Source organism: Pipistrellus kuhlii, unplaced genomic scaffold (genome assembly GCF_014108245.1).
Source record: "Pipistrellus kuhlii isolate mPipKuh1 unplaced genomic scaffold, mPipKuh1.p scaffold_m20_p_12, whole genome shotgun sequence".
NCBI lineage: Eukaryota > Metazoa > Chordata > Mammalia > Chiroptera > Vespertilionidae > Pipistrellus > Pipistrellus kuhlii.
The window spans coordinates 46294356-46318625 of record NW_023425427.1 but is presented as its reverse complement, the minus strand read 5'-3'; the positions used below and the strand labels follow the sequence as shown (position 1 = coordinate 46318625).

Genomic DNA, 24270 nt, shown 5'->3' with positions numbered 1-24270 from the left:
CTCAATAAGTGGTCTTTTTAATTTTTGCTTTAAAGAAGACTTGTGTCTTCTGTTTTATAAAACCGTATCAAATGATAAAAAATTTTAAATATAGATATGCAAAACAGGGAATAAAAGCACTTATACCAATACCCAGAGTACAAACAAAACTTGATGTATATCCTCCTAATTTTAAAATATGCATAATAAATTTTTATAAAATAGAAACTGCTTTAAATCTATTGTTTTTTAATCTATTCTGCTTATGCAATTTATTTGTAGACGATTTAATGAGAATGAATGACATTATTTAAACCCCTCCATACTAATCCAATTTACTGATGTACTATTATGTATTTGGAACATCTTAAACATTCAGAATGCCTTAAATTTTATATAAGCTACACTGATGAATTCCCTTGAGCTACTTTTACACAATAAACATTTAATAGATTTTTTATTCTTTTCTTCCTTTGAAATTATTGATTAGGTATATCTTATTTGCTTTGCCAGGCACTGGTATTGGGGCTATAGCATTGAAAAGAAAAGAAAAATTAAGTTCCATGACCATTTGGAATTTACAATCATATATTCCAAGTCCAAATTACTCTGTATAAAGCTTTTTAAAAACACTGTTAGATAAAATTTCAAATATGAAACAGCTCACCTTTTTTAAAAAATAATGCCAGGTTAAGATACTTTTGAAGCTAGCTTATTTAGTCTTTCCTTAACTGACCTGTAAGCTCTTCAAATGCAACATACAATTTGTGTTATAATACCGTACTTTTAATTCAATTAAATTTGCCTATAAAGTTTTCCTTCAAATAGTATACAAATCTTATCTGTCCAATTTAATTTCCTGTCTCTACTTACTATTTAGAATTTTAGCAACCTGAAATTGATTATATTATCTTGAAAATGAATGCTTTAAGCCTTCATACTTTCCCCATTATTCTCTCAGATACACATTCTGTCCTCTGATCACTTTGACTACCCAAAGCTTTCAATTTATCAAAACCCAACTTAAGATATCATTTGCTTTGCTCTTTTTGGACAGTCCCCACAGGAACATTTTCTAAGATATTGGTCCCTTTTTTGCTACTATAGTTGTCAACAGCATGAACTCTAGAGCCAATCTCCAAAACTTCAAATCCTAGTTCTGCCACTCACTAGGTTGTATGACTTGGGGAAGTTAATTAATCTCTCTAAATCTCAGATACTTCATTTATAAAATGGGGATGATATGATAGTAGTACCAACCCATGGGATTGCTACAAAAATTAAATATATGTGAGCATGTATATTCATGTATAAAAATAAATATGTAACTTATGGCAATACCTAGAACACAGTGCTATAATAATAAACATTTATAGATCTGTTTTTTCTACTAAAATACTATGATTCTTTAAACACAATAGCAAAATTTTAGTTTTCTATGAAATAAGCAAAATTTCCCCACTTCTATTGTCATAAGAAGATATAATATTAATTCTCTTTACAATTATTTTTAAAAGAATTACCAGTTTTTGTTATGCAGTATGAAATCTATGGATTAAGCTGTGAAAAGAGCTCATATATATTAAAAAGAAAACAAAGGTAAATTTATTTAAAAAGTGAAGTGCTATGCCAATATAACATGGCACCATTATTAAATTAAAACATTAATCATTAGTGCTTTCAAAGAAATGAACTAAATGTATTGATCTATGCAATTATATAGCCCTGATATTCTATTTCTTCATTATTAATTTCCTTACATGTAGGTTCAAGTCATTTAAAGAAATAAGATATATACAAAATTTTAAAATATAAACATCAAAGTTACAGAAATCTCTAAATAATAATTTGTATATTAAAAATACTATAAACTTTCTAATATCAGATAAGACTACACACATAAAACATTCTTACCTCATCATCTGAGTAGCTGTAGGCAGTCGCTACAGCAACCAACATCTTACTGGCTACTGTCGCTGCTTGTTTCATACCCGATTTTAGGACATCTATCTTGGGCCCTGAGAGTAGATTATCCAGCTTTAGCCCTGACAAAGAATTTACCACAGAACCCAATGAGCCATGTGGTGAAGAACGCATCAGTGCTGATAACGAAGTTGGACGTTCTTTGTGACCTCGAGAGGGAGTCTGCTGCTTGAAACGCCCAGTGAAAGTTTTAGACCTGGACACTGCAGGGGAGCTCTTTTCACTTTCAGGCTTTTCCTGCGCTGGTGGGTCAGGATCTAAAGGTAGGCTTGATCGCCTCTCTAAAGGGTGAATAAGTGCAGTGGTAGTGCCAGACTCTCTGTTTCCCTCTCCGTGTAATTCCATACTAGAAGACTTGCTACCCAGGGGACTCTTGAGGTTCATATAGTTTTCGATTTCATCAGCCAGATTACGTGCAATAACTGGAGAAAACAACTTATCTTCAGAATCAGTTTTTTCTACTATAAATTCAGTGGCTAAAAGAGACAAAGGATCTAGTCCAGTTTCAACATCTTCCCTCTCAACAGCTTTAGCAACACCATATAAACTACTTCTTTTATTTATTAGATCTTTGGGCTCTGCTTTTAAGTCTCTGGACTGATTACTGTCACTATCATTTTGTAGACTGTCATGTGTATCCTTTGTCATAGCAGTTGTAGCTATGCTGTCATCAGTCACAGGTTCTAGGAGCTCTTGGCTTTCCTCAAGCATCTCCAACACTGAAGATCTGTGCTCAGAATCCCAAGTGCTTTCAGGCCCACGAGTCCTAGTATCAGCAAGATGACAGCCAACACTCTCAAAGCTATGGGTTTTTGCAATATGAAGTGGAGAAGTCTTAGGATATGTCAGTGCAGCTGTGAGAATCTTGGCATCTGCTCCCATCATGATAGCTACTTCACTTGAATTCAAATCCAAACTGCTCTTCTTTAGCAACATTCCTGCTCGACTTTCAGAACTAAAACTACAACTCCTCTCTGGAAAATGCTTTTGTCTCTTTTCTCCTTTATCACCGTTCTTGAGATTAGTAACTTCACCAAAGACTGTATCTTCAATTGGATCTAGAGTAGAAAATACTGCATTTGATGTACTACCTAAAAGAGAAAGTACAGTATTAAAAATTAATCTGATGACTAAAATAATGTTTTATTTTAAAACTGTCTGATTTCTTGAAAGTTACACATACTCCATAAAAGATTCAGAATATTCAGAGGGTAAAAAGAAAGCAAAAAAAAAAAAAGTACAAAAAACTCCATTCAACCCTGCCTCCCAGAGATAAGATTTTAATTCATCTTCTATGCAATACACACACACTTTAAAAAAGATCATGCAATATATACCTGTACTGTTTATTAAAATATATCTCATTTATAAATATAGATCTACATTTTAAGGGTTTAGTATCCAACTTTAAAAATATATTCTGGCCCAGCTGATGTGGCTCAGTGGTTGAGTGTCAACCTATGAACCAGGAGGCCACATCGATCCAGGGTCAGGGCACATGCCTAGGTTTGGGGCTCAATCCCCTGTAGGGGGCATGCAGGAGGCAGCCGATCAGATATTCTCTCTTAAAATTGATGTTTCTATCTCTCCCTCTCTCTGAAATCAATAAAAATATATATATATTTTTAAAAAGGCATGACTGCCCTGGCCCGTTTTCTCAGTGGTTAGTGCACTGGCCCTTGGACCAAAGGGTTCCATTCCCATCAGAAGCATATACCTGGGTTGCAGTCAATCCCTGGCTCTGGTCAGAGTGCATACAGAAGGCAATCAATAGATGTGTCTCTCTCACATCAATGTATGTGATGCACATACAATGTATGTGAGGCTGTATGCACTGAGCCAAACCGGTTTCAGCCTCCTTTTTTCCCTTTCCATCTTCCCTCTCTCCCTCTCTTTTTAAAAAAAACAATAGGAAAAAATATCCTTGGTGAGGATTAAAAACAAAAAGCATTATGACTTGAGAGATTTGAAGACAAAATCTTTAATAAGGTTCTTTTTTAATTTTCCAAACTGATTTCAAGCTTCTTTTTCTTTTGATTTTTAAAATATGTTTTTATTGGTTTTAGAGAGAAGAAGGGAGAGGGAAAGAGATAGAAACATCAAAGAGAAAGAAACAGAGATGGCTACTTCCCACATACCCCTACTGGGGGCCGAGATGCCACCCGGGCATGTGCTCTACGCAGGGTGTGGACCAGCAGCCTCCTAGCATGGAGCAATGCTCAGTCAGCTGAGCCACACAACCAGGCCCCAGCTTCTTTTTAATCTTCCAAATTGGTACCAACTAATAACTATAATCATACCAATTAAATAGAACTAATAATAAGCATTCAGAGATATTTTTAAAGCATATTTTACAAACTTGTACCTGCTTTGAAAACTTTTACCAATATTTAAGAAACAGATTTTTACAATTTACTGGTTCTCATAGTATCTGCAGAAATTTAGTAGAACATTTTGTCCAATTTTAAAATGAATTTAACTGTTTGATGTATTGGGAAAAGCCCCATTTCCATCTCCTTTCTTAATAACTAAATCTTCCTAGATCAGAATGTAACATGGAAATAAGATGAGTAAAAAGGGAAGGAAACACACCAGTTTCCAGACCACGTCCATTTCAGTATTCTGAGAAGATTCTAACCCTTTGAGGAAGAAAACTCTGCCCTCCCCCCCTTTTTTTTTAACCTGCTAACAGCAGGTTAGGAAAATGGGATACAGAACATATATCAATTATTTGTTCAAAAAACTTTTAGCTCCACCTCCTGTATGCTGTCCCCTCACACCCACACACAAAAAAAAATGAACTGACTTTATGTCACAGTAAATACAAAAAATAAAAAGACTTCAGGAATAAGAAGTATTACTACATAGATTTAAAAAGCTAGGCAAATTAAATTCTATAAAGTCATACAATAGATACACTTACAGACAAGAGAGTTGACTTAGAGAAGTGAATTATAACTACTAACAAAAAGCACAGGATACAGGCTAATTTCATTATCCTTTAAAATCCTACACTTAGATATATGCCTTAAAGAGTATTTTGAAAACAACAACAACAACAAAAACACCAAAAAATAAGAGTACTTTGGAGGCTGTAACATATTTGAAATTAGTAAACTCAAATTTAAGATAGTCACACATAACAATTATTCATTATAAATACTTAATCACAAATAAGTGACTCGGGGTGCTTATAACAACTGGGCTAACGAAACCGGTATGGCTCAGTGGATAGAGCGTCAGCCTGTGGACTGTAGGGTCCCAGGTTCGATTCCAGTGAAGGGCATGTACCTTGGTTGCGGGCACATCCCCAGTAGGGGGTGTGCAAGAGGCAGCTGATCGGTGACTCTCTCTCATCGATGTTTATAACTCTATCTCTCTCTCTTCCTCTTTGTAAAAAAATCAATAAAATATATAAAAAACAAAACAAAACAACAACAACTGGGCTAAAATTAAAGGCCCACTGGCATTTTGTGTAGATAGTAAATGATGTCAATCGTTTTTTTTCCCATTTCCCTTCAGTGACGGGAATTATACTACCATACATAAGTGCACTTGAATTTGATCACATCACTGTATCTCTTGGTTTTTTTTAAATATATTTTTTTATTGATTTTTAGAGAGAGGAAATGAGAGGGAGAGAAAGATAGAAGCATCTATGAGAGAGAAACATCAACACTGGCTGGCTGCCTTCGGTATGCTCCTTGCTGGGGATTAAGCCCACAACCCAGGCATGTGCTCTGACCAGGAATGGAACTGGCAACCTTTTGGTGCATGGGTTGATGACCAACCACTGAGCCACCCAGCCAGGCTTCATCTCTGTTCTTAATGAGAAAAGGAGTCCATATAGTCCCCTCTCATTACCTATTATGAGAGAGTGGAACCAAACTGAACAGGCACTCCTACAAGAAAAGGTATTCCAAATAACTAAAAACTCTAAAAACCTCTCTTTTTAAAAGTTAAATATTAGTTCATTTATAGGATTTAAACTTACTTCTGGCTCTTCAGCCTGTTCATTATACTGTAATTAAGTCAACACTTTGCTGTCATTAAGCACATGTATACCTGTAGAAGTATATTTTAAATATTTAATAATACATAAAGACTCACCAGTGCTGCTTTTTCTGCCATTGACATCAAATATACCAGATGGAACTTTCACAATACTGCTGCCCCACGCAGGAGGCTCAGTTGGACTGTGTGGCTCTCCACTAGCTTGTGAATGTTTTGCCACCACAGCAGAGACATCACACACCTCTGGGGGAAAAAACATTTGGATGTTATCGTTCCTAATTGTACCAATATTGGAAAAAAAACATATATTTGATTTTAATACATTCTATGTAGTTTTCTACCTCCAAGTGGGGATGAATATATGACTATTTTATTACTGACTAGTTATGTCTGATTTACTTTATTCCATAAATGCTGCCAGTATTGACTAAGATAAAAGTTTTATTTTAGCATTCAATAATCCTAACTTGAGCATTCTTAAATAATGCTCAGGCCTTCAGTTATACTCATCACTTGTCAAGTAGGAGATGGGCTTGCTTCTGCAAAACTGGAGCATAAAATAGGTGACATCAATGAAAAAAGTATACTTAAGAAATTGATTCAGTTGCCTCCCATACACACCCTGACCGGGACTCAAACCCCCCCACATTTTGGTGTACAAGATGATAATCCAACCCACTGAGCCATACTTTCCAGGGCAAAGAAAGTATACTTTAGTGTAAAAAGATAGGAAGAACATCTTATTACCATAAAGCCAAAATATTCCTCCATATTTCTATAAAATGATTACCACAAACCATTTCTACCTCAATGAGTTCCATTAAAAAAAAACAAAAACAAGAAACCACAAAGACTATTTAACCTACCAGTAAAAAATATCCACTTAGATATTTGAAGGACTTAGCATTTTAAAATAAAGGGGACACTAGAATACAAGTTTGATGACTCAAAGTTTAGTCTTGGTTCTGTCACAAAGTAGTTATATATATTTCGCAAATAGATACTTTAATGAGTCACAGAAGGCTAACCTACTGAATCTTTAAAGACCTCTTAAATTCTAAAATTCAGATACTATTAAAACCTATCATATATAATGGTACATAGTATCTTATAAGCTCAGACCTTACACTTCTAAAAATTATCAACTAAATTATCAAATAACACTTTTAGTTAACACAGGTATTTTTCTAAGTAAAGCTAGAAAATATCAGTACTTACCTTCTGTTTGCATTTTTGTTTTAGTTATCAATTCTTTTGCTACTTGTTCTTCAGGCACATTAATTTCTGTATCATCCTTTATAAGTTCATCCTTAGACCCATAGCCTTGGTCAGACTGACCACCTGTGAAAAAAACAATGCAGGCTTACATAGAAATGTTTTCATATACTTACAATCCAGCTATAACATTTCAAAAGAAAATGACACTTATCTACATAATTAAACCTAGAGAAAAGGAAAACTTACAAAGCACACAGAACATTTTAAAAATAGTAAGAAGCAAAGAACAGTAGGAACAGGAATACCAACCATTATACATTTGAAAGCACTGAATCCTAATTTCCTTATCTGAAAATTAATAGAATTGGATGAGACGTCTTTTGGAGTGTATCTATAGAATGCTACTTTTTGTGTACAAAGGGGAAATAAAAACAAGCTTATACTTTCTTGCTTTTGCAAAAAGAAATGAAGGAGTATTTAAACAAAAACAAAACTTGTTACCTACATAAGGTGGGGCAAAATAGGATGGAAGGGATAGAGAAACTTTTCTAAATATGGCTTGTTATAGTTTCTATTTTTAATATATTTTATTGATTTTGTACAGAGAGGAAGGGAGAGAGAGAGTTAGAAACATCGATGAGAGTGAGTCATCGATCAGCTGCCTCTTGCACACCCCCTACTGGGGATATGCCCTCAACCAAGGTACATGCCCTTGACCGGAATCGAACCCAGGACCCTTCAGTCCCCAAGCCGACACTCCATCCATTGAGCCAATCCGGTCTCGGCTATAGTTTCTATTTTTAGAAAAGCCCTAATTTCTAAATATTCATAAAAATGCATCAATAAAGTAATTTTATTGATGGGAATATGGGAGGGAAAGTATAATAACTAAAATTGAATGCAAACAGAAACAAATGAAACCAACTCTATTTCATATGAATAGCATAACCACACTAGAAGGATGGGAGGACTCATACAAGTAACTTTGGAACACATTATTTTGAATATATACTCTAAGTCTGGGGATAACAGTCAATTCCTGAAATCCTTAGGGGTTTGTTTTTCGCAGGGGAATGGATGTAGCAATTCTGAAATTATGTATCACTCAGGTCTGAGCAAATGAGTAAATGTGACAATATTTCTGGGAGCCAAAATTCTTACTGTGGAACAAAGAATTTAAAAAAATAATAATAATTGCCGGAGCCGGTTTGGCTCAGTGGTAGAGCGTCGGTCTGTGGACTGAAGGGTCCCAGGGTTCGATTCCGGTCAAGGGCATGTACATTGGTTGCGGGCACATCCCCCGTGGGGGGTGGGGGGTGCAGGAGGCAGGTGGTCGATGTTTCTCTCTCATCGATGTTTTTAGCTCTCTATCTCTCTCTCCCTTCCTCTCTGTAAAAAAATCAATAAAATATATTTAAAATAATAATAATAGTAATAATAATAATAATAATGAAGGAAGGCAAAGAAAAACCTGTGGGGTTGATTGGAATCAGAAGTATTTCTATTATATATATTTCTAGCTCTGCTGAAAAGGTCTAGAAGCAGTAACACCTTGGTAGTAGTAAACACACCTATAGCCCAAACCTTTGTTTCTAAAATGTATTGCCCTTTAAAAGAAACTTAGGATCCTTGAAGAAATGACTGATTCCAGAGTTCAGGAAGGGAAGGTATGAGTAAGCCAGGAACATTTTATTATGCAAGAAAGGAAGTGCTCCAAAACACGATAGAGCCCGGCCAGAGTGGTTGTGGTTGAGTGTCAACCCATGAACCAAGAAGTCGCGGCTTTGATTTCTGGTCAGGGTACCTGCCCAGTTGTGGGCTCGATTTGTAGTAGGGGCATGTAGGAGGCAGCTGGTCGATGTTTCTATCTCTCTATTCCTTTCCCTAAAAAAATACAAAACAACAACATGGAGGAGGCATGCCTAAAGGATATATGATAGAATACCATCTTATAAATGTGGAGAGAGTATAGAGTTGGTAAAACCACCAGTTTATAACCATCACAGTAAAGACTGGTTCAGGCAAGAATCTTCAATGGATACTAAATTTAAAAGAGAAAATGTGATAAGACAGAGGCTATTACTGCACAGCCTCCCAGTGTCTCTTTACAGATAGATTATTATCTGCAAGGGGGTAACAGTAACTAAGAGAAACCAAACATTGAGACTAGTGATCAAAACTAACCTTACCAATGAGGAGCAGACACTGTGTGCCTCTGCCACATGAAAATCTGAGGAAACAATATCACTTTTGTAGCAGGGCCGTGGATGCATAACCTAATCTAATCACATGGTGTATGAGGCAGGCTCAAACTGAGGAGCATTCCACAAAATAACTGGACTGAATTCTTCAAAGGTTCAAGGTCATGAAAGACAAGGAAAGGGTGAGGAACTGTGCCAGGTTAAAGGAGAATAAAGAGAGGGAGTTAAAGTACCACAAAGGACATCACAATAATTAACAAAATTGTAACACAGACTATAGATTAAAGCAGTCTATCAATTGAATTTGGTAACTATACTGTGGTTATGAAAGAAAAGTATTAAGCAGTAACAGGGCAAGATATATTGACTTGCTTGCACATGATTACAAAAAATAAATATCCTTATAGAAAGAAAACAAATGAGACAAAAAGTGAGCAAATCTAAATTAAAGTTATTTAAGAATTCTCTACTATTCTGCAACATTTCTATAAGTTTGAAATTATTTAAAAATGAAGTTTTTGAAAGTTTATTTTGGCCTTAAAATTATATCATTTAAAACCAAACTAAGGCCAATTACTAGACAATCCTTTTATAAAGAACATCAATGAAAACACATAAAAAAAAATACAGTGTCTTATACTTTCCACTACCACTTGTTACACTGTTGGTTAAACATTGGGTTTGCCTAATACATAACAAAAAGAACTAAACTTCTTTAAATGCCATTAGAATGACTAATTTGTCATGTTCCTATTGGCTCCTTCAGAAAGGCTGCTAAACACTGTGGTGCTGTGAAAGGACACTAGACTAGGAACTGAGTAAACTGATCAAGCCCAGATATGCTCCCGAACAAGTGACTCAGTATCAAGTACCAAGTGGAAAAGATTCTACAAGATAATTCTTAATGAAAAGAGTAACTTAAGCATCTGGGCTATAAGTCTCCAGAAATATAAAATGACATCATTAGAAACTCTACAGAGATATACAATAACTGTAAATTTATTAGTACAGGGGCTTCTGCCATTTGAAATGCAGCTGAAAAGAAACATGAAAAAGGGATCTGAAGTTTCTTCTCCAACTATTGGAATCTTTACATCAATTACACAGGATTACTAGGAGAACTTTTTTCTATTAAAGGAGACAAATTTAAAAATTTAGAGGAATAAGGAGAGTATTTATTATTATTATTATTCCTGGTGAAATGATTTCATACCACAATATTACTTTCTTGGTATTTCCTAAGTGCAATCCATCTCATTTATAAGTATTAGAAAACATACAGGAGGAAATAAAATAAGGTGGCTTCAAAATGAAAGTCTCATAAAAATTTCTACTTGATAAAATAAAATTACAAAGAGGATTGTAACTTAGCCTTATGTTGACTTTCAATGATTCATACATGACTCTGTAACTATGCAGGTAGTTTTTCACTTAAGAATTCAGATCAATCAAAACAGCTGGTACTGCCATAAGAATAGGCATGTAGATCAATGTAAAGAACAGAAAACCCAGATATCTACTCAAGCCATTATGCCCAAATAATTTTTGATTAAAGAGGCAAGAGCATACAATGAAGTAAAGACAGTCTCTTAATAAATGGTATTGGGATAATTGGACAGCTACATGTAAATAAATGAAACTAGACCACCAACTTATACCATACACAACAATAAACTCAATATGAATAAAAGATTTAGCCCTAGCCGGCTTGGCTCAGTGGATAGAGCTTTGGCCTGCAGACTGAAGGGTCCCAGGTTCGATTCTGGCTGAGAGCACATGCCTGGGTTGCAGGCTCGATCCCCAGTTTGGGGTGTGTGTGTGTGTGTGTGTGCAGGAGGCAGCTGATCAATGATTCTCTCTCATCATTGATTTTCTCTCTTCTCCCTTCCTCTCTGAAATCAATAAAGAAATATTTAAAAAAAAATTTAAGTGTAAGTCGTGAAACCATAAAAATCCTTGAAGAAAATTTAAGCAACAAATTATCAGACATCTCACATAATAAAACTTACACTGATACAATGCCTAGGGCAAGAGAAACAAAGGAAAGAAGAAACAAACACGACTACATCAAAATAAAAAGCTTCAACAGAGTAAAAGAAATCAGTATCAAAAAAATGAAAAGTAAACCCCTTTAAGGGTGAGCATATTGCTAACATCTGATAATTTCCAAAATATATAATATAAAATACTCATACAACTCAACAAAAGGAAGACAAACAATCCCATCAAAAAATGGGCAGACCTAAATACACACTTCTCCAAAGAGGACATACAAATGGCCAAGAGACATATGAAAAAATGCTCAGTCACTAATCATCAGAAAGATGCAAATTAAAACAGCAATTAGGTACCACCTCACCTCTGCCAGAAATAAATCAACAAATGAAAAGTGCTGGCGAGGATGTGGCAAAAAGGAACCCTAGTATATTGCTGGTGGGAATGCAGACTGTACAGCCACTATGGAAAACAGTGTGGAATTTCCTCAAAAAATTAAAAATGGAACTGCCATTTGACCTAGTGATCCCACTTCCAGATACCATGGAATACTATGTAGCAATAAAAAAGGATCTCTTACCCTTTGAGGCAGCATGGAAAGTCCTAAAGAGTATTATGCTAAGCAAAATAAGCCGGTCAAAGAAGACAAGTATCTCATGAGCTCACTTATATGTGGAATTTAATGGACAAAACAAACTGACAAAATAGATCCAGAGACATGGAGGTATGCAAAAGACTGAGGATCCTCAGATGGAAAGGGGGCAGGGGGGAGAAGAGAACAATCAAAGAACTTATGTACATAACCCATGGACACAGACAATATTTGGGTGAAGGCCTGGGGTGGGGACAGAAATAGAGAGGGAGGAGGTCAATGTGGGGAAAAGGGTGAGGACATTTGTAATACTTGCAACAATAAAGATAAAATTAAAAAAATAATAATTCAGATCAGTTTTAGCAAGCAAAAACCACCTCAACAGCTAGAACACTGAAAGCTTTAATGACTATAAAACCATTGAACACAATAATGCTATAAACAAACCACAAAGTAAGAATTATAGTAAGGGCCCTAACTGGTTTGGCTCAGTGGATAGAGCATTGGCCTAAAGACTAAAGGGTCCTACGTTTGATTCTGGTCAAGGGCTGGTACCTTGGTTGCGAACACATCCCCAGTAGGGGGAGTGTAAGAGGCAGCTGATCAACGTTTCTCTTTCATTAATATTTTTAGCTCTCTATTCCTCTCCCTTTCTCTCTGTAAAAAAATTAATAAAATATTTTTTTTTAAAAGAATTATAGTAAGGGAGAAACCAAAATATCGGTATAAGGTAAATAAATACCTGTACGTGCTGCCTCTCACAACCATATCAAAACTACAACTAAAAAACAAAACAACTATCCCCTAGAACCAAGGGAAAGCTGGCTGAGTAGAAGTTCTACAACTAAAAGGAAAGAAAAATACGCACTGAGACCAGGAAGGAGGTTCAGAGGCGTAGAAAAGCAGAGGTACAGAGGTGTGCAAATCGGTCTGGCAACTGGGTGTGCTATTTTTTCCAATTGAAAGGGAGATAAAAGCTCTTGATTGTTCTGAACTCAGTTTCCAGCAAGACTCTGGTGACCCAGACTCCTACAGAGAGAAGCTGGACTGTCTGGCATTGGGTGGGAAAGTGAGGGTGGCTTTCTCGCAGAGGTGCTCATAGGAATCATTGTTTACTGTGCTGGGACATGAGAAGCAGGGATGCGGAAATGCAGAGACACAGAGACAGCTGACTGGCAGCAATTGCTGTTTGCTATGCTCTGGTGATTCCCTGAGACCCCGCCCCAGTCAATTTACAAACCCACTACAGCAGCAGCTTTTGCATATGAATGACCTGCCCTTTGCAGCTTAACCTAACAAACTGCAGTTGGGTCAGAGAGCTCCAAAACTTCTAAACCCCAAACAAAGAGGAGAAATCTGCAGATCTCACTGTAGTTCTTTTCTTTTCTTTTCTTTTTTTTTTTTAATATATTTTATTGATTTTTATACAGAGAGAAAGGGAGAGAGTTAGAAACATCGATGAGAGAGAGTCATCGATCAGCTGCCTCTTGCACACCCCCCACTGGGGATATGCCCGCAACCAAGGTACATGCCCTTGACCAGAATCGAACCCGGGACCCTTCAGTCCCCAAGCCGACGCTCTATCCATTGAGCCAAACCAGTCCCAGCTCACTGTAGTTCTTGCTGGGTAGCCTCAGGCAGTTGCTGACTTGCACCTCCTTGGAGAACCAGGAGCCAGTGTACCTAGAGGTCAGTATGGGACAACACCGGATTTCAACTCCTCACATGCATAAATGACATACTCAAGAGGCAGACTCAGTGAGCACCAAAGCCCCACTGAAGCAAGTCCTGCCCCATAAAGGTGTCTCCAGCACAGCAATTCTTCCATTACAGACACAGCTGATCCTCACAGCCAATTGGCCTGGAGGTCAATTCCTCCCAGTGTACCAACAGCAACCAAGGCTCTACAAGACTGTGCACTCAGCCCACAAAGGGGTGCACCAAGAGTGTCCACCTCAGGCGATTGGGGATGCTGAGCCACTGGGCCCTATAGGTCACATACCACACAAAGCCACATCATCAACACAGGGAAGCAGCCAAAATGCAGAGATAAACATGTCACAAATGAAAGAAATGGAGGAAAGCAAATTACTGGATATAAAGTTAGATTACTCAAGAATCTTCTAGAAACCACCGAGAAACTTAGTGAGACCTCTGAGGAACTTAGTGAGACCTTCAGAGATCTTAATGAGAATGCAAAAAAAAAAAAAAAAAAAAAAAAAAAAAAAAAAAAAAAAAAAAAAAAAAAAAATTGAAAAGGACCAGTCAGAAATTAAGCATACATTGTCTGGAATAAAGAATATTAATATATAGAAATCCAAAAACAGACTACAGGACCCCAAGAATCAAACCAAAGATTTGAGATATGAAGAAGCAAAAAAATACCCAATCAGAAAGCAAAAATAAAAAAGAATCCAAAAATATGAAGATAATGTAAGGAGCCTCTGGGACAACTTCAAGTGTACCAACATCCAAATTATGGGGGTTCCAGAAGAGAGAGAGCAAAATATTGGAAACCTCTTAGAAGAAATAATGACAGAAAACTTTTACTACCTGGTGAAAGAAATAGACTTACAAGTCCAGGAAGTGCAGAGAACCCCCCCAAAAAGGAATCCAAAGGGGACCAAACGAAGAAACATAATTAGAATGCCAAGGGCAAAAGACAGAGAGAATCTTACAAGCAGCAAGAGAGTACCCATATGAATGTCAGCTGATTCTCAACAGAAACTATGCAGGCCAGAAGGGAGTGGCAAGAAATATTCAAAGTGAAGAACAGCAAGAACCTACAACCAAGATTGCTCTACCCAGCAAAGCTGTTTCAGAATTAAAGGTCAGAAAATAGCTTCACAGACAAGAAAAAGTTAAATGAGTTCATCACCACCAAACCAGTATTATGAAATGCTAAAGGGTATTCTTTAAGAAGAGGAAGAAAAAGGTAAAGATAAAAATTATGAACAAAGTGACAACAAATATATATCTATCAACAAGTGAATCTAAAAATCAAATGAATAAAAAATCTGATGAACAGAATAAACTGATGAATATAATAGAATCAGGGGCATAGAAAAGGAGTGGACTGACAATTCTTGGAGGGAAGGGGGCGTGAGGGGTGCGGGAAGAGATTGGACAAAAATCTTATATCTATGGATGAGGACAGTGGTAGGAGTAAGGGCATGGGGTTGCGGGGGGGGGGGGGATCAGGTGGAGGGGAGTTATGGGGGGGGGGAGAGGAACATCTGTAATAATCTGAACAATAAAGATTTATTTAAAAGAAAAGAAAAAAAAGAATTATAGTAAAGTATAGTATATTTACAAATAAGGTAACAAATTAATCATAAAGTTTAGTTGAATATTTTCAGTAGCACATATATGATTATACTTATCTGAAAGAGAAAAAGCCCAACAAACTAAAATTGTTTTCCACTGAAAACAATTTAAAATACAACAAAAGTTCTCTCCCCAATCCTTGCATGTCAGCAAAATTTAACTTAATAAATGGTAAATTACCTGAAGTGGTTAATATTCAATAGTAGAATTAACGCACACGTGTATCCATAGCTTCATGTCATATAAGCCTGTCTGTACCCCCACACCATGACAGCCAAGGACAAATGCAGCACCAAGAAACAGCACAGAGCATAAAGCAGAGCAAAGAAGAGCAGAGAATGGAAACTTCAGTCATTGAGACAAGATATCAGATGAAGCACAGGAATTAGAATTCTTTTTAAAGAAAAGCCTGAGATATTTTAAAACAAAAAAGAACAAATAAGATGTGTAACACACATATTATATATCTGCTCAATGTGTTATGCTGAATTCTACCTTTAATTATGCTTAATTCTACCTTCAGAGGACAGAGGTTATGCCCATAGCTTTGTATGTAAAAGTAGCTTCAATATTTCTTAGATTTTTAAAAGTGTCATTTAAGGTAATGAGTATGCAGAAAATACTTTTTCTCATGGTGTGCAAATTATTTTCTTTCCTCTTTAATACTAATAATCTCAAAAAAAGATTTGCAAGTTTTGTCATTAACATTCAAGTTCCTCATTGCACATTCACTAACAATTATATCATCTACTTTCACAAATGAATGATGAACAAATACAGAGAAGTTCCATGCCTAGAGCCTTTTGCACAGCACTCCAAAGTTAACTATAGGAAATAAAGAGAGGTGAACAGAAATCAAAGGTATAATTTCTGCATTTATATACATTATTTTAAAAGTACCTAAAGCTCATATTACCCAAACTCAAGAGGGGTGTAAAAGCTTTTTTAAAATGGAAAGACTTAACATGAGATTAAGTGAAGGGTTAGTAAATCCAGATTTAGTACCTGTGCTAGAGTGATTATCAATGGAATCAAGACTGATTAAATCTCTGACGAAGACTGTGTGCTCCCCATTGTTAGCATCATTAGAACTATCCACGCTACCGTGGCTCACCGTGTCCCCATCACTTCCACCTGTGGCACTCTGAGGAGCTAAAGATAAGGACAATAGCAGTTCAATAATTCATGCACTGACAATCTCTGAAACTAAACATCAATGACCCAGAGTTCATTTAAAGTTGCAGAACACTTTCTAAATATGGGGTGGGGGGGAAATTTGGAGCTAAGATAATATATCTTTAATTGTATAAAAAATTATACAGGATTTATGTTTTCTACTTCATATAATTATACTTCAAACTACAGGAATTATACTTCATATAATTAAATTATACTTCATATAATTAAAATTCAGATAACTCTGAAGATTATGGTTCAGCAAGAAAGTATCTTTCCAGTCACATGTATTACCTGATATTGAGGAGACCTGTGACTTTTGCACGGACTTTTTAAGTGGCTGCCTAAACTGTGCCAAGCCATGTACCACATTCCGTACCTTCGTCCATAAGAAGATACCACTACGGGTACTGCTAGGCCATGGGCTTTCCAAAACTACCTAAAAGTAAAATAAAGGTAAAAGTAATGGTTATTAGAAATATTTTATTTTTGAAAATATACATATATATATAGTACATATATAAAAATTATACCCCAAACCCTCTAAAAGAAGGTATTAAAATTATCATTTTTAAAAATATATTTTTATTGATTTCAGAGAGGAAAGGAGAGGGAGAGAGAGAGATAGAAACATGAACATTGAGAGGAAATCATTGAGAGGAATATGCAGGAAATTCCTCCTGCATGTTCCCTACTGGGGATTGAGCCCACAACCCTAGCATGTGCCCTTGACAGAAATCGAACCGGGGACCCTTCAGTCCACAGGACGACGCTCTATCCAATGAGCCAAACCAGCTAGGGCAAAAAATTATCAGTCTGAATAAGCAGCACACATTGCCCAATGTCAATCCTACTTACCTTATTATAATAACCATAAGTAATTGCATTTGGCTTTATGTTAGCAGTTTTCATTTCAAATAAGACTCTGACTGCTAAAACAGGATGGCCCCAAAGTCCACAAAGCTGCATCACTACTCGATAGCACACCTAACAAAAAATAACATCAAAGCATTAGTAGTTAGCACACAGTCCATCCGTGATTTGCAGAGACTTTATATGATTTACCCAATTCTTCTTCTCAAAGTTATTAAGCACTACTTTCTCAATTGTTGTGGTTTGAATGTCTTGGTAAATTATTTGTAAAACTCATTCATTAATGGAAGTACCAGGATTATTGTATGTTGCACTTAAGATCTATGTGCATGTGTGCCATTTGTTTCAGTAACTAAGTATGCACAAAGAGAATGACTATTATCCATAATTTTAAAAATTCATTTTTAAAATCAAGTATGATTAAAATAGCTCTCTCCTATATAATATTCTGTGCCAAAGGAATTAAAGACAATATTATCTAGGATGCCAATATAATAAAAAGAATTCTGTAAAACCATGTCTTTAAAAAGTATGTGAAAAAAGATAGAAACACAAATATAATTAGCAAAGGATTTCCTTGGCATATGTGTTTACCAAGGGGAGGCCGAATTTGATCAGAAGAGGACAGGACAACTGGGTATTCCTAAAAGTTAGAATTTCACTTATTAAAAGATGATAGTAGAACCAAAACCAGTTTGGCTCAGTGGTAGAGCGTCGGTCTGCGGACTGAAAGGTCCCGGGTTCGATTCCAGTCAAGGGCATGTACCTTGGTTGCGGGCACATCCCCAGTAGGGGGTGTGCAAGAGGCAGCTGGTCGATGTTTCTCTCTCATCGACGTTTCTAACTCTCTATCCCTCTCTCTTCCTCTTTGTAAAAAATCAATAAAATATATTAGAAAAAAAAAGATGATAGTGGAAAACATGAAGAATGTGGGTTCTGATGAAATATGGACCTGAACATGCACATTAATTACTTGCTGGGAAGCTTATCTGTGTGTCAATTCATCTGTTTCAAATTTCTTTTCATTTATTTATTAATTTATTTTTATTTTTTTAAGATGAATAAGGCACAGTATCTTTCTTTTTATTTTATTTTTTTAAATATATTTTATTGATTTTTTACAGAGAGGAAGAGAGAGGGATAGAGAGTTAGAAACAACAATTAGAGAGAATCATCTATCAGCTGCCTCTTGCACAACCCCTACTGGGGATGTGCCCGCAACCAAGGTACATGCCCTTGACCGGAATCAAACCTGGGACCTTTCAGTCTGCAGGCTGACGCTCTATCCACTGAGCCAAACTGGCTGGGGCTAAATTTCTTTCTTTTTAAAATGTAACTAATATATAAACTGCCTCACAGAGTTGTTGGCAATACCAAAGGAAATAATATACATGAAAATACTGTGAAAAATTTCAATGTGCTAGTCTATGTATAATCAATAAACAGATAAAATGCATCAAATATGCATTCTTAAGTATTAAACAAACATTTCTTCTAGCAGTAGAGATGCAATTACTTCAGCATACTACAAATTTCTCGATATAACTTGTTAGTAGTTAAAAATAGAAGAAATCAACCTTGAAATTTTAAACCTCCTATCATGGTGTTTATTGTTGAAATAGAAAAAATTTCTTAGCTTACTAGTTCCAATTGCTGCATGTTAGAAAATAAGAGAATGTCATTATTTGTACCAGAGACTAACAGAACTTAATACCTTTGAAAGAAAATAGTTTTCAGAAAATAGTTTTCTGACATGTCTTGTGAACTTATAACTTATCAAAGAAATAATCAAGAATGATGCTTTCAATTTAGAGTACAGTAACATAATCAGTATTTGCAGAATTCTTTAAAACACTTAAAATATTGTATACTTTTCAAAAAACTTAAAACATCTTGAAATGCTTCTTAGATATAAAAATTATCAGAATTTTTAAAAACACAAAGCACTGATTCTGATCAAGTACTGTAAAATTTTTTTAGTTGTTATTCCACGTATTTATGCATTCATTGCATTATTTTAAAAGCTTTTATAAATATACAAATAATACTTAGAGAAAAATGAGCTTTAGTATGCCCACAGCAATATCAAATCTTAATACTATAAATGCTGTATTAGTTTCAGATCTTTTTATTTTAAAGAAAAAATATATAGCTATTGCTCAAGCTATAATGTGCTCTCTTCAATCCCATTTCTCTTCTATCCTTGTGCTCTCATTCTCTCTCTCCTTCCTCCCAGACATCTATTACTGATTTTTTATTTCAACTTCATTTTAAATTCTAATCTGGTTCTATATATCATTTATAATTATCTTAACACTAAAAATAATTTTAAAGGGAAAAGAGAACAAAGAGAAAAACTAAATAAGTGACTCAATTTCTTCAACTATTATCACTATCTCTTAGGATGCTTCTAAAGCTTAAGAGAGATTTTGTGTGGCCCGGCTAGTATCACCCAGTGGTTGTGCATCAACCCACGAACCAGGAGGTCATGGTTTGATTCCTGGTCAGAGTACACATCTGGGTTGGGGGCTCGATCCCCAGTAGGGGGCATGCAGGAGGCAGATGATTGATAATTCTCATTATTTTTTTGTTTCTCTCTCTCTCCTTCTCCCTTCTTCTCTCTGAAATCAATTTTTTTAATATATTTTATTGATTTTTTTTTCTTTTTATAAAGAGGAAGGGAGAGGAACAAAGAGCTAGAAACATTGATGAGAGAAAACATCGGATCAGCTACCTCCTGCACACCTCCCACTGGGGATGTGCTCATAACCAATGTACATGCCCTTGACTGGAATCAAACTTGGGACCTTCCAGTCCGCAGACCAACGCTCTATCCACTGAGCCAAACTGGTTTGGCTGAAATCAATTTTTAAAAAAAATTTTTTAAAGAGATTGTATGTAAAACATGTAACACATCATTCACTCAGTGCTTACTAGGAGCCAGGTACTATTCGAGGCACATTATGTACATTAACAGATTTAAGCATTAAACTAAACTTATGAGGAAGGTACTATTATTACCAACACCAGTGGGCAATTTTGTCCTCCAGGGGACACTAAGCAATATCTGAGATACTTTTGATTGCCCTTATAGGAAGGGTTTGCTACTGCCATCTAGTGGGTATACTGGTAAACATCCAACCATGTGCAGGACAGGCCCAGACAAGCCCCCAGAATAAATAATGCAGGTCAAAATGTCATTAGTGCCTTGCCACGTAGTTCAATTGGTTAGTGGCACCCTAACCAAGGATGCCAAGGTTGCAGATTTAATCCCAGGTCAGGATACACACAAGAATCAATCATGAGATGTATAAATAAGTAGAATAACAACTCTCTCTAATAAATAAATTTAAAAAATTTAAATGTCAGTAGTACCAAGATTGAGAAACTTGGAACTACATTTCAGTTACGTAATCTGAAACATAGACTGATTTCATAACATAAGTCCTAGTGGAAAGTCTACTCCCTATTTGCTTCCTAACAAAGTTATATCAAAAATAAAACGTAGCTGAAACCGGTTTGCCTCAGTGGATAGCCGTCAGCATGTAGACTGAGGGGTCCCGCATTTGATTCCGGTCAAGGGCATGTACCTTGGTTGCAGGCACATCCCCAGTTGGGGGTGTGCAGGAGGCAGCTGATCGATGTTTCTAACTCTCTATCCCTCTCTCTTCCTCTCTGTAAAAAATCAATAAAATATATTAAAAAAATAATAATAAAATAATAATAAATAAAATAAAATGTAATCAATATTATTTTCTATTTATCAAGGACAAACAATCTGGTATAAATAAGAAGTCTCAGCTCCATTCCAAAGCAGTAATTTTTAAAATAATTATATTTTAAAATAAATAAGTCGTATCCCTATGAAACAAAGTAAATGTTTTGCCTTTATTGCTTATAATGAAAATATTTGAGGATACTTTAAAGCAACTGAGAAATAACTTTTCTTAAAAATGTAAAAATAAAATTTAACTTTGTAACATTCTCAATTTGTTATACTTGCCTCATCTAGCGGATCCACGTCTGTTTTCCTCATCTTAATAAGTACATCATATGCCTGCTGAAGTGCTCTGACCTTAGGATGAGAAACTCTAACATAGGCTGGGAGACAAATAAACCACAAACTGAAACAATGACTGAAGAGACACTTGGCCCATTGTGGTGGATTTGTGTAACATCTCTTCGCCAACTTATGAGCTGTTTTTATCTCCTAGAAAGAGAATAAAACATTATGGTATTTGCCGAGACTGGTTTGGCTCAATGGATAGAGCGTCGGCTTGGGGACTGAAAGGTCCCGGGTTCGATTCCGGTCAAGGGCATGTACCTTGGTTGCGGGCACATCCCCAGTAGGGGGTGTGCAAGAGGCGGCTGATCGATGACTCTCTCTCATCGATGTTTCTAACTCTCTATCTCTCTCCCTTCCCCTCTGTACAAAATCAATAAAATATATTTAAAAAAAAAAAAAAAAAAAAAAAAAAAAAAAACATTATGGTATTTACTAAAATTCATTACAATGGGGGAAGTGAAAAGGAAAAGGGAAAAAAGAATATAATGTCAAATTTTACTCTAAAATCAAGCATTTCATACTTTTACTTTTGTGAGTGGCTTCCTACTTAGTGCCACATGGCCTTTCACATTCACCTACAGAAGCACTTATATTGTACTATAACTATTTGATGGTGAGCATAATACACTAGAAATTCCTTAAAAGCAGAAAAGATTCATATTTTTATAATATGATAATATAATAATTAATTAGGTGCCCTTCACATAGAAGGCACTCATGTTTGATGGGTGAAAGGGATTTAACCATTAATAGCTTACAAAAGTTCTTCAATGTCATTTTTGAAAAGTTAGTCTTCTCACTCTTCTCCCTACTAAAAAGTTAAAATGCCCTAGACCGGTGGTCGGCAAACTGCGGCTCAGAGAGTGTGGCTTGAGTGTGGCTCTTCCACAAAATACCACAGCTTGGGCAAGTCTATTTTGAAGAAGTGGTGTTAGAAGTTTAAGTTTAAAAAATTTGGCTCTCAAGAGCAATTTCAATCGTTATACAATTGATATTTGGCTGTGTTGGCTAATGAGTTTGCCGACCACTGACCTAGACTATTTTCTGCCAAGATTTCCACTTTAACCTCCCTCACTACAGTCTGTTAATTCCTTCACTGAATGATTACATAAAAAGCTCTACTTCTTTGAAGTCAACATAGTCTGAGAAAGATCATAGACCTTACTACCTAACTGTTCGATAGTCATGTTTTCAACCTGATTATCATTCTGATTTGAGTGCAAGATAGAAAAGGTATCAAAATCACCTGCTGAGCTTTAATTCTAGATGCTGATAGAGTCTTCCAGATAAATCAAACTTCTATAGTGTGCCTTGCACTCAAGATCCCTCTACTGGGATATGTTCTAAAAAAATATATATCCTGGTGTATTAATTTTCTCATGATCTTTATTCCTATGAGACTTAAAGATATATTTGAAAATACAGTTCCTTTCCTTTTCTAGCTAGTCTGAAAAAACAGAAAAAGATGATAAAAATGAGATTTAAAGACTTAGTAACAAAACAAACAAACAAACAAAAAACTTAGTAACAAAATTTTCCCATTTTAGAAACTTGCCTTTAGTAAGCTGGTAGGCAGCTTACTAAAAAAAATTCCCTTCAGACAACTTTGAGAGAAATGTGTTCTATATGAAGTTAAGGAACACCTCAGGTTAATCTCAGATTTGAGGGATTATATAAGAATTGGTAAAACCTGAACTAAGAATTTCATTTTGAAATTTCCCATGTTTATAAGATGCCCAAAATGTCAGTATATGTATAAAAGATGTTTAATTTTAATTCATACCTAACTATAGCTTAAATCAGATATGGTATTAAAGCAAGATATTCTAAGTTAACTCACTCACACTCCCTTTGGAATGTAGTAGTCAGTATAAAGTACATTTACATTAACCTTGAGGGAAACACAAATCAAAATCATGCCACTTCACACCAAATAGGATGCTATAATATTATAAAAAAGACAGATAATAATAAGAACTGACAAGGATGTAGTGAAATTGAACTCTCATACACTGCTGGTGGAAATGGAAATTGGTGTAGCCATTGTGGAAAACAGTCTGACAGTTCCTCCCAAAAGTTCAAGAATTGCCATATGACACAGCAATTCTACTTCTAGGGATACACCCAAGAGAAGTGAAAACACACAAATATTCATAGCAGCACTATTCATAATATCCAAAAAGTAGGAACCACTCACATATCCATGAAAGGATAAATAAAATGTGGTATATATGTATACAGGGGAATATTATTCAGCAATAAAAATAAATGAAGTACTGATACATGATGCAACAACATGGATGAACCTTAAAAACATTAGAAGTGAAAGAAGCCAATCGCAAAAGGCTACATGTTATACAATTCCATTTATATCAAATGCCCAGCATAGACAAAACTATAGAGACAAAAAATAGATTAGCGGTTGCCTGGTGCTGTGGGGGGAAAACCTGGAAGTTAACAACTAAACGGTGCAAGATTTCTTTTAGGGGTGACAAAAATGTTCTAAAATTGATTGTGGTGTGGTTGCACAACCCTGTGAATATACTAAAAGCCACTGAGTATACTTTAAATGGGTGAATTGTATGGCATGTAAATTATCCTAATAAATATAAAAACCCTGGATCGTAATGACCAGTAACGATCGGAGGCTGACCAACTGGAAGTTAGTGCTGGCCCCGCCCCCAAGCAAGCAGTAAGAGGCAATCAGGCAGGCAGGCAGAGGGGTTAGGGGTGATCAGGTAGGCAGGCAAGTAGTTAGGGGAGATAAGGTAGGCAGACAGCCCCTCACCAGGCTGGCCCAACCCCCAAGCAAGTGGTTAGGGGCAATCAGGCAGGCAGGCAGAGTG

At 35.9% G+C, this 24270-nt stretch overlaps 1 protein-coding gene across 6 annotated transcripts in view; it reads right to left on the bottom strand.

The window, feature by feature from the left end:
• The window catches only part of DENND4C (DENN domain containing 4C), a 113005-nt gene that overhangs the window by 21922 nt on the left and 66813 nt on the right, over positions 1-24270 (bottom strand). For 5 of the 6 annotated variants that reach the window (XM_036434143.2, XM_045580271.1, XM_036434142.2 and 2 more), the window contains 7 exons: positions 21362-21568; positions 17344-17472; positions 16780-16924; positions 16315-16461; positions 7195-7317; positions 6073-6219; positions 1894-3053 (listed from right to left, as the gene is read on the bottom strand). In XM_036434143.2, the coding sequence (XP_036290036.1) occupies positions 1894-3053; positions 6073-6219; positions 7195-7317; positions 16315-16461; positions 16780-16924; positions 17344-17472; positions 21362-21568 (2058 nt within the window). The remainder of the gene's footprint in view (positions 1-1893; positions 3054-6072; positions 6220-7194; positions 7318-16314; positions 16462-16779; positions 16925-17343; positions 17473-21361; positions 21569-24270) is intronic. The other variant, XM_036434141.2, reaches the window with a different exon arrangement.